We start from the raw sequence: 16,079 nt of genomic DNA, 5'->3' as shown, positions 1-16,079 counted from the left end.
TTTCAACCAGGATTTCATTTAGTTACCATCACTTTCATGAATTTCTAGCGTGACAAAGTGGCGGAATTAATTGAATGCCGGACGTAATCGACAAGTCAAATGTTGACCTCCTCAAGGTGGCGGCGGGGCAGCGGCGGCGGATCTGTCTCACGGGCGGATCATGGAGTCGAGAAGCTGCGGCGAAATGAGCTGCGATGTGCCCACCTTATTCACGCTCTGTGCCAGGAATATTAGTGAGAACGTGGCCAGCCTGGAGCCGGCGATGTGTGGTGAGAGACATGATGCTATAATTGCTGCAACACCGCTCTGAATACCTGCTTCTTTGTACAAGATGCAGGTGAACTTCATTAATCTGTTCTTTGGTCCGAAGAACATTCAGGTCCAAGCCACGGCAGCAAAAACAAATCTTGCATTACGATTTGTTTACTGGCACTCGGCCACTGAGGAAGACTGTCTTCTATTGTCGGGGTGGATTTAAGTAGACCTTTTTTTTAGGAACAATAGTTTAGATGTCATGTCTAAGAAAGCTCAGGCAAGATTGTTATGATATATATTTGACTGGGTTATTCCGTCGTAGTTGAACTGAGACAGCTGGAGTCAGGTGATAGAGAGATGCACTCAGTGAATATTAATTTTGGAGCTATATGTGGTTTTGAGGTTGGGCCTGCCGGCGGAAGAATAAAGCCGGTAATTTGGAAGTAGATTTATGGTAGGGATAGAAAGCAATAACTTTTGCATTATGAGGTATTAGTTGAAAAAATGTTTCTGCTGTTTCATTGCTGATATTGGACACTTCTGACAACTCATAAAGAAAGTGAAAGGTTTACTAAAGATGGCAATAAGAGAGGTGGATGATACCCACATATATGGAGAGTTTGGATGATGCTGAGGTGAAGCATGAAGATGAAAAACAGAAGGAAGCCAAGAATAGTCCTTGGCATTATTCTGTTGTACTTTGCAACAATCTGCTGTTTTGTGCTCCTCACTGTATTTATTGTTGTGTTTATTTACACCATGTGTACTGTTTACGGTGTGAGCCCACACAAACAAGGAATTTTATTGCACCTTTGATGTATATGACAATAAACTAATCTTAATGTGGAAGACTGGAGAAGTAATGGCAAGGACACGGAAAAGGGATCTGGTTGCAGCAGATTGCTTAATAGATCTATAATCTTTTTTCAATCCTATCTTTCCCGTGTAGATTTGCCAACAGCAGTTTTGCAGGAGCTACTGCATTTTTTTAACATTTACGACCTGGAGAGGATCGAAGAGATTGCAGTAAACAAAAGTAAGGTTAAAGTTCTGAGTGTTTTAAACCATTCTTTGAAAAAAATTAAAATATTGATAATTGTTGTCAAATTGGGGTATACTTTATGTTAAGGGTAGATAATGCAACCTTTTTGCTGGGTAGTGGTGTCTAGGATTAAAAAGCATAGGTTTAAGGTGAGCGAGAAAAGATTTAAATTGGATTTGAAAGGCAAGCTATTCATACAAATGGTACTGGGTATATGGCGTGAACTGCCAGAGGATATGATAACGATAGGTACAATTACAATATTTAAATTATATTTGGACTGGTCTATGGATAGTAAAGTTTAGTCGGATATGGGCCAAAATCAAGCAAGTGGACAAGCATAAGTTTACATCTTGTTCGGTGTGGGTAGGCTAACCATAGAACAATTACAGCATTTGTCTCTGTGTTCTACTGAACTAACTAAAAAAGAAATTAAATGCCTAACTAAATAATCCCTTTTGCCAGCACAATCTATGTCTACACACAGGTTCAAAGAGCAACACCCTGTATTCCATCTGGATAGCCTCCAACCTGATGGCATGAATATCAATTTCTCAAACTTCCAGTAATGCCTTCTTCCTCTCCTTCACCATTCCCCATTCCCATTTCTCTCTCTTGCCTTATTTCCTTACCTGCCCATTACCTTCCTCTGGTGTTCCTCTCCCTTTCCTTACTTCCATGGCCTACTGTCATCTCCTATCAGATTCCCCCTTCTCCACCCATTTATCTCTTTCACCAACTGACTTTCCAGCTCTTTACTTCACCCCACCCCCTCCCCTCCCGGTTTCACCTATCACCTATTACCTTGTATTTCTTCCTCACCTCCACCCCCACCTTCTTACTCTGACTTCTCATCTTTTTTCCTCCAATCCTGATGAAGGGTCTTGGCACAAAATGGCCTTGTGCAGGAAGGCACAGAGTCGACTGTGCTTCCTAAGAAGGTTGGCGTCATTCAATGTCTGTAGTGAGATGCTGAAGATGTTCTATAGGTCAGTTGTGGAGAGCGCCCTCTTCTTTGTGGTGGCGTGTTGGGGAGGAAGCATTAAGAAGAGGGACGCCTCACGTCTTAATAAGCTGGTAAGGAAGGCGGGCTCTGTCGTGGGCAAAGTACTGGAGAGTTTAACATTGGTAGCTGAGCGAAGGGCGCTGAGTAGGCTACGGTCAATTATGGATAACTCTGAACATCCTCTACATAGCACCATCCAGAGACAGAGAAGCAGTTTCAGCGACAGGTTACTATCGATACAATGCTCCTCAGACAGGATGAAGAGGTCAATACTCCCCAATGCCATTAGGCTTTACAATTCTACCGCCAGGACTTAAGAACTTTTTAAAAGCTATTATTAATGCTTTTTGAGATAGTGATTTAGATGCATATCATATTTTTTTACTGAGTTAAGTATTGTATGTAATTAGTTTTGCTACAACAAGTGTATGGGACATTGGAAAAAAAGTTGAATTTCCCCATGGGGATGAATAAAGTATCTATCTATCTATCTATCTATCTATCTATCTATCTATCTTTTCCATAGACGCTGCCTGGCCTGCTGAGTAACTCCAGCATCTTGTGTGTGTTGGTTGGATTTCCAGTATCTGCAGATTTTCTTGTGTTTGCAACCTCCATGTCCCTCCATTTTCTACACATTCACATGCCTATCTAACACCTCCTTGAATGCTTCGACCATATTTGCTGCCGCTAGCTCCGCTGGCAGTGCATTCCAGACACTTACCACTCTGTTTAAATACAACTTGCTCTGCCTATCTCCTTTGAGCTTCCCTCACCTCACCCTCTAGCACACCCTGTAGTATTAGACATTTTGACCCTGGGAAGAAAGATTATGGTTGTCTATGCCTTTCATAATCCTATAAACTTTTTTCTGGTCTCCCTTCTTCTTCTTCTTCTTCTTCTTCTTCTTCCTTGGGTTTTTACGGCAGTTGGCATCCACACTGTTGCATTACTGCCATCTTCAGGATTTACTGTCCCTCATTGTCCATTCACTTGACTGCCTAAACTCGTCTTTCATCTTCTTCTGCTCCAAAGAAAACAACCCAGGTTTGGCGAACTTCTCTTCATAGCACGTGCCCTCTAATCCAGGCAGCATCCTGGTAAAGCTCTTTTGCACCTTCTGCAAAACCTTTGCATCCTTCCTATTATGGAGAGACCGGAAAGCTGAATGCACAACTTCAGACATTACTTAACCAGAGTTTTATGAAGATCAGAAGATTAGAAGGTTAATAATAGAATAAGGGAGTGCTGAGAGACAAAATGTGTTAGGAGACATGCTCCCATCTAGCACCTATATTTGTGTTTCAGGCCTTTTCCGGAATACTCATGATAAATATTTAGTTGACTACTATTAGATGAGATGCGATCCCACCTCCCTATGGTTCAAACCTTGCAGGTATAGTTTGAAGAGGAGCTGGGAATTGTCCATTGTTTTGTGATTTATTTTTCCTTTGTCATAGTCATGAAATAAATAATTGATTTTTCTTGTATATTATTGGCTAATAATGTGAATGCAGAATGGTGTTTTGTTTACATTCTTGAGAATGTACATAGAAGTTTGTGAGCAGAAAGCCACATTTATTCTGACCTATTGAAGGTAATGCATGTTTATCCCATCTCCACAAGTTCAGATAAGGCAGTACACATCTTGAAAACAATTTTATTAGAGCCAAAGCTATTCAGTCTTTCTTCATTGCTAAACTGACTACTTCTCTTAAGATGGCCCATACCTCAAGGGTACAGGTGACCCCCCCCCCCCGCCCAGATATTGCAGAATTCACATCACAACGCAGAGATTTGAGATATAGAATGAAGTTTGCTATCATGGAATTATTGTGGAAAAATATCAAAGTTTAAAGTAAAATTACCAGAGTACATGCACGTCACCACATACATCCCTGAGATTCATTTTCCGCAGGCACACTCAGCAAATCTATAGAACAGTAACTATAAACAGAATCTATGGAAGAGCAAGAACATAGAAGGCAACAAATTTTGCAAATGCAAACATATAAATAATTAGCAATAAATAACGAGAGCATAAAATAACAAGATAACAAGGTCATTGGTTGCAGGAACACCAGCAGTTGATGAGTGTACGTAGTTGTCCTCTTTTGTTCAATAGCCTGATGGTTGAATAAATCAAAATAAAATTAATCTCTTTTAAATGCGTGTTTCTTGATGCATGCACTGATATAGCAGCTTTGTGTTACAGGAAATTATGATTAAGCCTGTTTTCTGAAAATGCAACTGCTCCATAATGTGGGTCACCCATACACAACGTGGAAGCAGGTGGTTACTTCTGATAAATGTTGATGCCCGGCTTGTTTGTTTTCTTCTCTTTCCCTTTCTTTTGGTGTTCTGTTACTTTCCTGCAACCTAGCCCTCTCAAATGGACTTACTGCTATATTCCAGCTTTCAATATTAATATCTCAATTTGTCTACTTTTTATATTTTCTAGGTATTTCTACTCAGGCTTTTTGGCATCAGATTTGGAAGGATGTGATAGGGACAAATCCTAAAGCTAATATAGTAAGTTGATCCACCCTGGCCCCATCAAAGTTTTTGTGCAATTTTTACAATTATTTACAATTTTTAATAAATATTTGAAGTAAAAATTAGGGATTTCAATACAATCAATAATTAGAATCATAGTTATTATTTTTGCCAATTTTGTGGAAACATAAACTGCAAAACAATTTATTGCTGTCAATGAAAAGCCATAGCATAGTTTTAATTTGCATTCAGTCTGTCATTGAATTAAATTCACTAGAATGTATAGAAGCTTAAAATAGGTTTAAAAAAAAAAAATGCTGGATATACTAAGCAGGTCAGGTCACGTTTGTGGAGAGAGAAATGGGTGACATTTCTGGTTGAAGATCCCTCGTCACAATTGAGAAGGAGACAAAGGGGGCTTATTAAACTGTAGGGTGGGTAGGGGTTAGGGAAATGTCTGTGATAGAGTAAAGCAGGGGTGACCATGGTAGAAAAAGCTACAAACAATGTATTTGATCAATGAAATGTATATGATCAGTGAAATGTATATGATCAGTGAGCGAATGGCAGAAGTTAAAGAGTGACCAAAGAATCTGGAGTTGCAAAATCCTGAGTTGGACATGCCCAGCAGGTCACACTGGGCATGTCCTCTATGCATACGGGGGCGGGGGGGGAAACTTGAAAAGAACTCAAACATGCTGGACATTGATATAGACAGCAAGGAAGTTATCTGAAATTGTAGCTTTCGGTATTAAACAAAAATGAACTACTCTTACTTGGGTCTTCACCTGGGCATGTAATGACAAATGTACACTAATCTGCTGATTCCAAGTAGAAACATAAAAAAGTTCTTTTGGTTCAAATTTGATGCCTTTTGAATTTATCTGAAATTTATTTTATGTGTTTCTTTTATGTTATTTAACATCAGCTGAGCTTCCTTTGGCAAATATCTTGATTAAATAGTTGTTGGCAAGCGCTAATGTGAATCAGTATGGTTTTCTTATGATATTTTGCTCCTGTGTTCATTTACTGTAATATTGCTTCAAATGTTAGCTGACTAGATCTGTTTCCTTGCAGTATATATTTAAAAAAAACTGGATCATTAGTTACACTTGGTGGATTAAAAGTTTATTCTCCCACATGATAAAAGGTGCATTTTTAAATGTGATTTAAAAGTGATTCTTAAGAATGTTCGAGATGATTCTAGAAATATCATAGCGACCTGTTGCTTCTGTGTATTGACCTGTCTTTCCTTCATTACTACAGGAACCTGTTAATTGGAGGCAGAAATTCTTGCAAACATTCTTTCATGGTGTTTTGTGGGGAACATTGGATACCTTGAGTGACAGGCGATTATATAATTCTCGCTCAGCTGCATTAATTCTTGCTTCCCGACATGTTAGCAAGCTGGTCATACGCAACAAGCTGCAAGGAGTGAAAGAACTTGCTGATAATCCAAGCGTTTGTAGGCGTTTAGCATGTACAGTGCACAAGCTGGTGTTTCAACATCTACGTTCTGCAGATCAAATGCTGCAACATTCACTGTTAACTTTGCTTCATAGCCTCATTCACCATGGAATTGTGAAGGAGCTGATATTGTCACATTGGAATGAACCCCATCCTGAATTATTGGCCCTCCTACTGAAGACAAGTGCAGGACTGTGGCATGCAGGAAAGAGAGAACATCAGTGTGTTGATTGTTGTGACGAGGACAGGCTAAAGATGAACATTAAAACGAAGTATCCAACATATCAGAGAAGTACATTGGATTTTTACCAGCAGGAAGCTGGAAAGACTGCTTTATCTGACGGGAGATTTGGTACTACTGACAACAGTGGAGCAAAGAGTGTCATGTCTGCAGCTATCAATATTATTTCTGATGATCTGATTTCTCCAAGTTCACATCATGTAACCTATAAAGAAGTAACACATGGAGATATTGGGATGGCAGATGAGTCTAGCAGTTATAATACATGCAAAACTCGTGCTAAAAAATGCAAATCCTGTCTCAGGATGTATGGTCCATTGAGGAATCATGATGTGCACAGTAGTGATTCAGATGTAAAGTGTTTTTCAGAAGGTAATGGCAGAAGATTGGCAGAAGCACACTCTTCTGTACCACATGATCTGTATGATCCCACATCTCATTCCAACAAGACTTGTGAAAGCAATTGTTGCAGTGGGCAACAGATTATTAAAGGGCAATTGTATCCTACATGTCGTAGAGTTATGGAAGAAATTGAGTATTCTGAACCACATCACAGCGCTTCTGAAGAGAGTGCAAGCTGTTTCCATGAAGCTGAAAGCAGGACATATAAAGAACCAAAGACTTACAGTACTGTCACTGGGACTTTAGAAAAGCTAGTGTGTTGTAAATATGCAAATGTCTTTCAAAAATACAACTCTGTAATTGTACAAGAAGATTCTTCAGAAGAGCCATGTTCTCCAAGTAAGAGCTTTGGTGAATTTGGAACAAATGCACACAATGGAACTTCAGATGAATTGTACGTTTTCCATCAAAACACACTTCCCTCAGAACATTTGTCTCCATGTTATACAAATAAAAAGCTACGACTCACAGATGTATGTAACTTTAAGTCAGCAGAAAATCCAAAGACAAATCAAAGGTTATCTGAAGAGTTTGATAAACAGGGAGACATCTATGACTATATATTTATGTTAGGTAAAAATAAAGCTAACTCTGCACGAAACACATCGGACACTGATGAAGACAGTGACAGCCAAATGGAACAGAGTGATCTTGGTTTTACTGGGGAAGAGCAAGCCAATGAAACACTTCCTCCTTCTCCTGAGCTGTACGTGAGGAGTGTGTCGGTGTTGGAAATTACGTCGGTCTCATTGTCCTACAGTTCTGCTGTGGTGCTCTCCAGGTTGCTCAGTTCGTGGGTTTCCCTCCAGAAACTGGTTCTGGAATATAATGGTTAGTCTGGGACATTTGTAAAGAAGAAATAAAAGTTTTACATACTTTGGAACTATAGTTAATTCTGAGCTTCAGCAGAAAACTTGAACATGATTAAGTATTTTTATTTAGCTGCATTATGTGTGTGACAAAATAGGTAAAGTTTTTGTATTTGGTTTATAAGTATGACCAATAATCATGTTATTTTCATGTAATCATGTAATAAGGTTATTTTGTAACTTCTCCCCAACACTTGCATTAAAACAGAGGGGGAAAAAAAAGTAGGATTTTAGTTCCAGTTTTGAACACCACTAAATTTTTTCTACCAGATTTACAATTCTCTTGGAATTATCTTACAATTTTGTCAATTTATCATAAATGCTATCAAAATAGTGTATGAACATTGCCATGACTATTTTTCAGTTTTCTGTGGATATAAAGAATCCAGCATTAGTTATTTTTGTCTAATCCCATTAATGTTGCTGTTTTAATAAGCCCTGTGAGTTTTTTGAGGAAAAGTTATCAACATATTTTCTGTGTCTAACCATTCCCAAGTTCAATTAGGTCAAGTGATTCTTTTGTAACTAAGCCTCAATCAACCTTATAACCTGATGGCAAGCTGGTGTTGATTTAGTCAAAATATTTCATGAAAATTAGCAATAAAATAGTGTGTAGATACATGCTATAAGGTTTTACAAAGATCCATTTGTCACTTCGATTTATTTCTCTTGCTTTTAGGCCTGGGTCCTGCCATTTTTCTGATCCTCAAAGGACTCTATGTTCTCTCCTGTTGCCACAGCAGTTGTCTTTCCACTCTTGTATTAAAAGATGATATTCTACACCTCCCCCTGGTAAAACTATTAAAAATTATAATTGGCATCTTCCCTCATCTTCAAACATTCCATTTGAGATTCCTGTTAGAAATAAGAAATGAGTCATTGGAAAACCAGCTATTGATCGATACTCCAGAAATAACAGGTGGGTAATTTTCAGTTATGTTGATTTACTTCGCATTACCTTCAGGATGAGTGGGAGAAAGGTTCGATCATTGTGATTGTGAAATTGTATTTAGGTTTCAGAAGATTGTCAAGAAGATTGTTGGATAACAGCAGTGTAAGATGGGAATGTAAACGGAAACTCCTCAGTCTTTCAACTCAATTAGAAAACCTTGGAGGTATAATTCAGTTATAATCAATTACAGGGAGAGGGAAAGGAGGTTCTTTTTTGGGTGAAGACAGAGACTGACAGCTCTAGAATGGACAAGTTTTCTTATGAAGAAAAGATGATCTGGCATAGCTTATATTCATTGGAGTTTAGAAGACTGAAAGGCAGCTTGGTTGAAAAATACAAAATGGCATTCATTCTAATGATGAATGCAGAGAGGAGTTTCTTCTGATGGGAGAACCTGGAAATAGGGTCATTGTTTCTTAAAAAAAAGTAGTTGCCCATTTAAAACAGATGAAACAATTTTTTTGTTCAGTGTCATGAGTCTTTGAAAGTTTCTTTATCAAAGGATAGTAGAAAGTAAGTTTCATACATTGTTAAGATTAGGTCAATAGATTCATGATGAGCAAAGAGGGGAATGTGTTACTTTAGGTAATTGAGAATGCAGAGTTCAAGTTAAAGTCAGATCAGCCATTGAATGGTGGAGCAGGCTTGGGACTAGGTGACCTTTCCTGATCCTGATCTTGAATTTTATTTTTAATTAGCGGGAAGAATTGGAATAATGGCTGGGTGCAAAGCATTGATTCCAGGTGTAGTTATTGGTGTGTATCGGTGTTTGGCTTCTGTCTAAGTAAAGTGGTGATAGAACTTTGGTTAACTATTCCTGGTTAGCAGACTTGGGTATTATAGAATTATTTTATAACTTCTAGCTATAAAGATATATTGATTTGGATGTTTTAAAGTCTTCTAAATCTTAATTTGTTTTTACAGGTAGTTGTCTGAAGGATTTGAGTCTGAGTTGCACAGATGCGCCTCTACAAGTTGACGTGCTGCTCACTGTTTTAAAAGAACTGAAATTCCTCAAACGTCTGAATCTGCACAAGGCATCATTCAGTCCACCTGAGCAACTTGGCAAATTGCTACATGCAACTACATGTGCGTGGTAATGTGCTCTGATGTTTGTCAAAAGTAATTTTCATATAATGATGTATGTCTCCCTATGAAATTACATTTGTCTTAACCACAATCACAAATTTTCTGTGTCACACAAAGTAAAAATGTACTAAAGTGACCTGTTTCATGCACCCTGTAATAATATATTGACAATGAAACACTTTAACACATAGTTTGTTAATTTTTTTCTTCTCCTACCTGGTATGACTTATCAGGTTCTCATGTTTAATATTCTCATATTATTGGTGAAAGAGTTCAAAAAGAGAAGCTCTGCCCACACCATATGTCCTTGTATGTAAAACACTTTCTTAACTTAATGATAATTTTGCTCCTAGTCTCTCTACCTATGTTGGAATGGATTACCATAGAAGATGTCAACCTTGCTGTTTGCTTTAAGGAAGTTCTAGATCTGTTGCGCAATGCTCCTCTCAAAGGTGAGATATGGTACTGACATTTCTGGACAAAAATTTTGGATAGCTTTTGTGTGTGAAGAACATATATGTATCAGTAATAAGTGTACACTGTTTTTAGTAGCAGCATTATCCTAATGTGGAATGATAAATACTACTGCAACATCACTATCATCACATTGGTCATCTTCTTTCTCTTGAACCTATTGTGAACATTTAAAAAAATCTTTCTGAAAGCCAAAATATATGATCAGTTAAAACTGATAACTCAGAGGTAATTCTTCTTTTCTCTAATTTTAATTGAAACTTGAAATCAAGGCATTGTGTGTCCCTTAAGGTTAATATAAAATCTTTAATTGCAGAATACATTGGGTAATTTTCCGGCCAATAATTATATTTAAGCCTTCAATAAACTAGATAAGCAAATACTCCTTTATCTTATTACTAGTTATTTTACCTCTCACCCTCTTGTTTGCAAATTTGCATAAGCCTTTATTTAAACAGTGGGTGCATTTCAATCTGTAAAGCATTTGTGATACCTTGATAGGTATATAGTATATTAACCATATATAACCATATAACAATTACAGCACGGAAACAGGCCATCTCAGCCCTTCTAGTCCGTGCCGAACGCTTACTCTCACCTAGTCCCACTACCTGCCCTCAGCCCATAACCCTCCATTCCTTTCCTGTCCTTATACCTATCCAATTTTTTTAAATGACAAAATTGAACCTGCCTCTACCACTTCTACTGGAAGCTCATTCCACACAGCTACCACTCTCTGAGTAAAGAAGTTCCCCCTTGTGTTACCCCTAAACTTTTGCCTCTTAACTCTCAAGTCCTCTTGTTTGAATCTCCACTACTCTCAATGGAGAAAGCCTATCCATGTCAACTCTATCTATCCCCCTCATAATTTTAAATACCTCTATCAAGTCTCCCTTCAACCTTTTACGCTCCAAGGAATAAAGACCTAACTTGTTCAACCTTTCTCTGTAACTTAGGTGCTGAAACCCAGGTAATATTCTAGTAAATCTCCTCTGTACTCTCTATTTTGTTGACATGTTTCCTATAATTCAGTGACCAGAACTGTACACAATACTCCAAATTTGGCCTCACCAATGCCTTGTGCAATTTTAACATTACATCCCAACTCCTATACTCAATGCTCAAACTAATATTTACCTTTTCCTTGATGTATTAATTACTTCATGAATTGCAAATGCATATGGCTCCTTAAGCTAAGCCTAAACATACATTTTCTCTTCATATTCACAGGGTTAACTTTGGAAAATTGCCGGCTGTTTGAAAACCACATGGAAAGAGTGTCTGAAATTGTTAACGCACTGAAGCAAAACCAGTTCCTCAGAGTACTGTCTTTGCCTGCAAATCGATTAGGTTAGTATATTCCTTTATTTTTATTGTCAGTGCACAATTGTTAGTGTAGTTCTACTTTTATAAATTTGTAATTTCACCTGTTTACAAAAAAAACTCATTACTTGTGCTACATACATACATGGTTATGCCAGTAGGAATGTGGTTTACATATTTTAAACATATGTTTAAGAATAATAATTCATAAAAATAAATATATTGCTTTGATTCTGCTAATTAAGCTTTGCTGTTCAAGGATCCTATGAACAAATGTTTAAATATTGTGATATAATTTAACACACTGGCAGTTGTTAACTGCCAAGATAGGCAAATGAGCTTTGCTTGCTTTTCACAGGGAAAATTATTGTCTTAATCTTAATGTTCCATATTTTTCCAGTTTGGAGTCCACAGCCATATCTCGTATCAAAAGGTTGATGTAGAAACATGTACTTTATTGTTTAGAAAGGATAAAAGTGATTTGATATTGCAACAATTCAAAAATACATAACATGTTAATGCTTTTTGTAATTAGGAAACAAAGGTCTGCTGTTGCTGGCAAAACTTTTTACTGAGGAATCTTTATCCTGTATCTCCTGTCTGGATGTGAGGTAATCATGTTTTAAATGTGTTCATTCCAGACCCAGTATTCTCTGAGGAGATGGTGAGTTTTTAACCAGCTGGTCAACAACGGCATGAATTTGGCAATGACATGCTCAAATTTCAAAATTAGAATTTTTCTTAACTTCAATTTGGATTGCCCAAATGTTCACTATCACAGAAACCGGCAGTAAAATTTTACTTTATATGATCAATTAAAGCTAGTATCTTCTATGTTTTACCAGTTCAGTATTTCCCTTTATAGTATCATAGAGCAACACAGCTTGGAAACAGAACCTTCAACCCAAGCAGTCCATGCGATTATGATGCTCCCCCCCCCCCCACCCCCAGTTAGTCCTAATTTCAACACATATTCCTTTAATCCTCACCCTCCCAGTGCTTCTTAATTTATACTATTGTATCTGCCTTCACCATCTCCTCTAGCAACTTAATCCATAGAATCAGCACTCTGTTTGGAAAATATTGTCCCTTTTAAATCTCTACTCTCCCATGGAAGGGTGTGGAAACTATAGAAAGGGTGCAGAGCAGATTTACATGGATATTCCCTCGATTGGGGAGCATGCCTTATGAGAATAGGTTGAGTGAACCTGGCCTTTTCTCCTTGGAGCGACAGAGGATGAGATTTGACCTGATAGAGGTGTATAAGATGATGATAGGCATTTATCCTGTGGATAGTCGGAGCCTTTTTTCCCAGGGCTGAAATGGCTAACTCGAGAGGGCACAGTTTTAAGGTGTTTGGAAATAGGTACAGAGGAAATGTTAGGGTAAATTTTTTATGAAGAAAGTGGTGAGTGTGTATAATGGGCTGCCGGCGACTGTGGTGGAGGCGGATACAATAGGGACTCCTGGATAGGTACATGGAGCTTAGAAAGATAGAGGGCTATGGGTAACCCAAGGTAATTTCTAAAGTACATGTTCAGCACAGCATTGTGGGCCGAAAGCCCTAAATTGTTCTGTAGGTTTTCCATGTTTCATCCTAATCTGATGCCTTGTACAGTAGTTTTGGATTCCCTACCATGTATCTACCCATATAGATCTAGGCAAACAACTCTCAAACTTCCTTTTTGTTTGGAACTGTCTGCTTTAAGATAATCAAAAATAAATAGTACCTGTTTAGTGTCACGATGAGTGTGAGAAATTTGGATATTAAAGGATAACTGTTCTGTTGACACCTTAGATAGGACATTATCTTTAAAAGCCTTTCTTAGAACCATAGAACACTACAGCACAGTACAGGCCCTTCAGCCCTCCATGTTGTACCAACCCATATAATTCTTATTATAGTACTAACCCCACACTACCCCATAACCCTCCATTTTTCTTTCATCCATGTGCCTGTCCAAGAGGCTCTTAAATACCCCTAATGTTTTAGCCTTCACCACCATCCCTGGCAAGTCATTCTAGGCACTCGCAACCCTCTGTGTAAGGAAAAAAAAACTTAACCCTGATGTCCCCACTAAACTTCCCTCCCTTAATTTTGTACATATGCCCTTACAGGCCTTACATTTTCTATTTAACCAAATCTACATTTTGTATAACACACACAAAATGCTGGTGGAACACAGCTGGCCAGGCAGCATCTATAAGAAGCACTGTTGACATTTCGAAGGGTCTCGGCCCGAACCGTCACCAGTGCTTCTCCTTATAGATGCTGTCTGGCCTGCTGTGTTCCACCAGCAATTTGTGTGTGTTGTTTGAATTTCAAGCTTCTGCAGATTTCGTGTTTGCTACATTTTGTATCATTCAATTGGTTATATTGTATACTTTTGGGAGATTTTTCACTTCTCTTGATATTCCAATGGTTAAACTTGAGGATAAAATATCTCCTAGACTTAAAATTTTGCTAGTTTTGGAGTAAGAATCTATTTACCCAATTTTGTTGAATTGGCCAGTTACCCAGCACAAAGCCCACCATGTGCTTGCCCTTGTATATTAATCCTACTGATCAGCTCTTAATCTGATACCTTCTATGCCTTAGCAATTCACATGCTCACCCAGATATATTTTTAAAGTGCTATGAGAGTAACTACTTCCATTATCCCCTCAAGCATGCATTTAGAAATCTACCAACATACGGGAAGAAAAATTCTTCCTCAGATGTCTGTAAACCTTGCACTTTATCCTAAACTGTAACTTCTGGTTATAGGCATCTCTGCTGTTGGAAAAGTTTCCTACAATCTACCCAATCTATGCCCTCAATTTTGTATATGTCACAAAGTTTCAACTGTAGGCAGACCTTTGGGTGTTTATTTTATGATTTAAAACAAATAATGCTAGAAAAACTAGGCAACAGCTATAGAAACTGGTATCATTTCAGGTCCAAAATCCATGATCAGAATTGGGCAAGAGAGGAAACAAGGTGTAGAAAAGGTGGGAAAGGGGGATAGGTAGAACAAAAACATGTAGAACTCTGATAGGGTAATTATGTTCAGTACTTTTTTTTATTTTTTCCCCCGAACTCTAATGAATTGTTTTTTGCAGTTTCTATGGTTCAGCTTTTTATTTATTTGAAGGGAAGTGCCACACGTACCTTCACTGTCTACCTGTGCTGCTATCTTTAGGTGTTAATGGGCTTGTACAGCAAGGTCCCTGTAATCCTCAATACTCCCCAGGGCCCTACCATCCATTATGTATATCCAACCTTTATTAGATTTATCAAATCACCTTGCAACCGGCATCTGTGAAACGAGAAACCTAATATTTTAGATCTAGGACAATTTCATGGGAGCTGGTAAAGAAAGAAAATCAAGTAATTGGTTTGTACACCTCCTGTGTCTTGGATTTAATCCACTTTATGCCTGTAAGAAATTCAATACATCCCTATTGTAAATATAGTAGAGATGACAGTAAAAATGAGGTAATTAATAACTTTACCAATTTCATAATATAACAGTATTTATAAAATTGATACATTTTTAATAAATCAAATTTCATAATCAGCCTATAATTTTCTTTTCCAAGTGCTAATTGTATTCGTGGAGATGGACTATTTGAGTTTGCATCATTCCTCATGAGAGCTGAATCAGAAATGCCTGGCAGGCTAAAGCTGAAGGAACTGAATGTAAGCGAGAATCTATTCTTCAGAGATCCTGCACTTACCCAAGAGGCACTTAAAGTCTTCAAGAACAAATGTCATGTAATCACAGTACAGTCCCTTACTGATCCATTACAAGCACTTGCTGACCATTCCAGTGTAATGTAGATATTGCAATACAGCATCTATTATTCAGATGGATTTTTTTTATTTTATGAGCAAAGCTATTTGCATACTTGCAGTTGAGAAGTACTTTTGACTGGAAATCCATCCATTCTAAGGGTACTGTTTCAGTTTAAGTATATTGGACAAGAAAGACAATGAAATGGAACTTTCTCCCCTCCCCACCCCAAAATCCTCAGAGTACTTTGTACAAACAGCAATTTTAGCAGTAGGATTTTGTTTTAGGGCAGCTCAATACACCTTGACATGTACCAGTTTGTTCTTGGGTTTCATTATTAATTCCTTTTGTGCCTGGTTCTGTGAAGATGTTTAAATTAAATACTTAATTAAATAATGATGTTTTACAATAAAGTTCATTGGACAAAGCTTTTAAGTACGCTAAGCCTGTGTATTATTTATTGCTGTAGCTATTGTAAATGCTGATAGCAACATTTGACCAATTATGGCATCAAGGAGCCTCAAAATAAAAGGCAAGGGATTTTTTTTTTTTTACAGCAGTCAAAACATCTCTAACATGAGTTTTGTTTCATGTTAATCACTGTAACTTCAGAAACAGCTGATGTTTTCATTGCATTTCCCCAAATATCTTCATTTCCTTGTTCAGTATTAATCCACAGGATGACCA

General features: G+C 37.7%; 1 protein-coding gene across 2 annotated transcripts; it reads left to right on the top strand.

Moving 5' to 3' along the window:
* Positions 1–77: 77 nt before the first annotated feature.
* On the top strand, positions 78–15,827 carry lrrc41 (leucine rich repeat containing 41). Of its 2 annotated transcripts, XM_073062838.1 has the most exons (10): positions 78–269; positions 1,205–1,291; positions 4,765–4,835; positions 6,066–7,740; positions 8,458–8,697; positions 9,655–9,819; positions 10,173–10,271; positions 11,524–11,643; positions 12,152–12,227; positions 15,199–15,827. In XM_073062838.1, exons 1-10 carry the CDS (start codon positions 161–163, stop codon positions 15,437–15,439), a joined length of 2,883 nt encoding a protein of 960 aa, XP_072918939.1. In that variant the 5' UTR covers positions 78–160; the 3' UTR covers positions 15,440–15,827. The 2 variants fall into 2 exon arrangements, with proteins under 2 accessions (XP_072918939.1, XP_072918940.1); XM_073062839.1 differs by lacking the exon at positions 1,205–1,291.
* The last annotated feature ends 252 nt before the right edge of the window (positions 15,828–16,079 follow it).

Source organism: Hemitrygon akajei, chromosome 12 (genome assembly GCF_048418815.1).
Source record: "Hemitrygon akajei chromosome 12, sHemAka1.3, whole genome shotgun sequence".
NCBI classification, from domain to species: domain Eukaryota; kingdom Metazoa; phylum Chordata; class Chondrichthyes; order Myliobatiformes; family Dasyatidae; genus Hemitrygon; species Hemitrygon akajei.
This window is presented reverse-complemented; position numbering and strand designations above follow the sequence as displayed.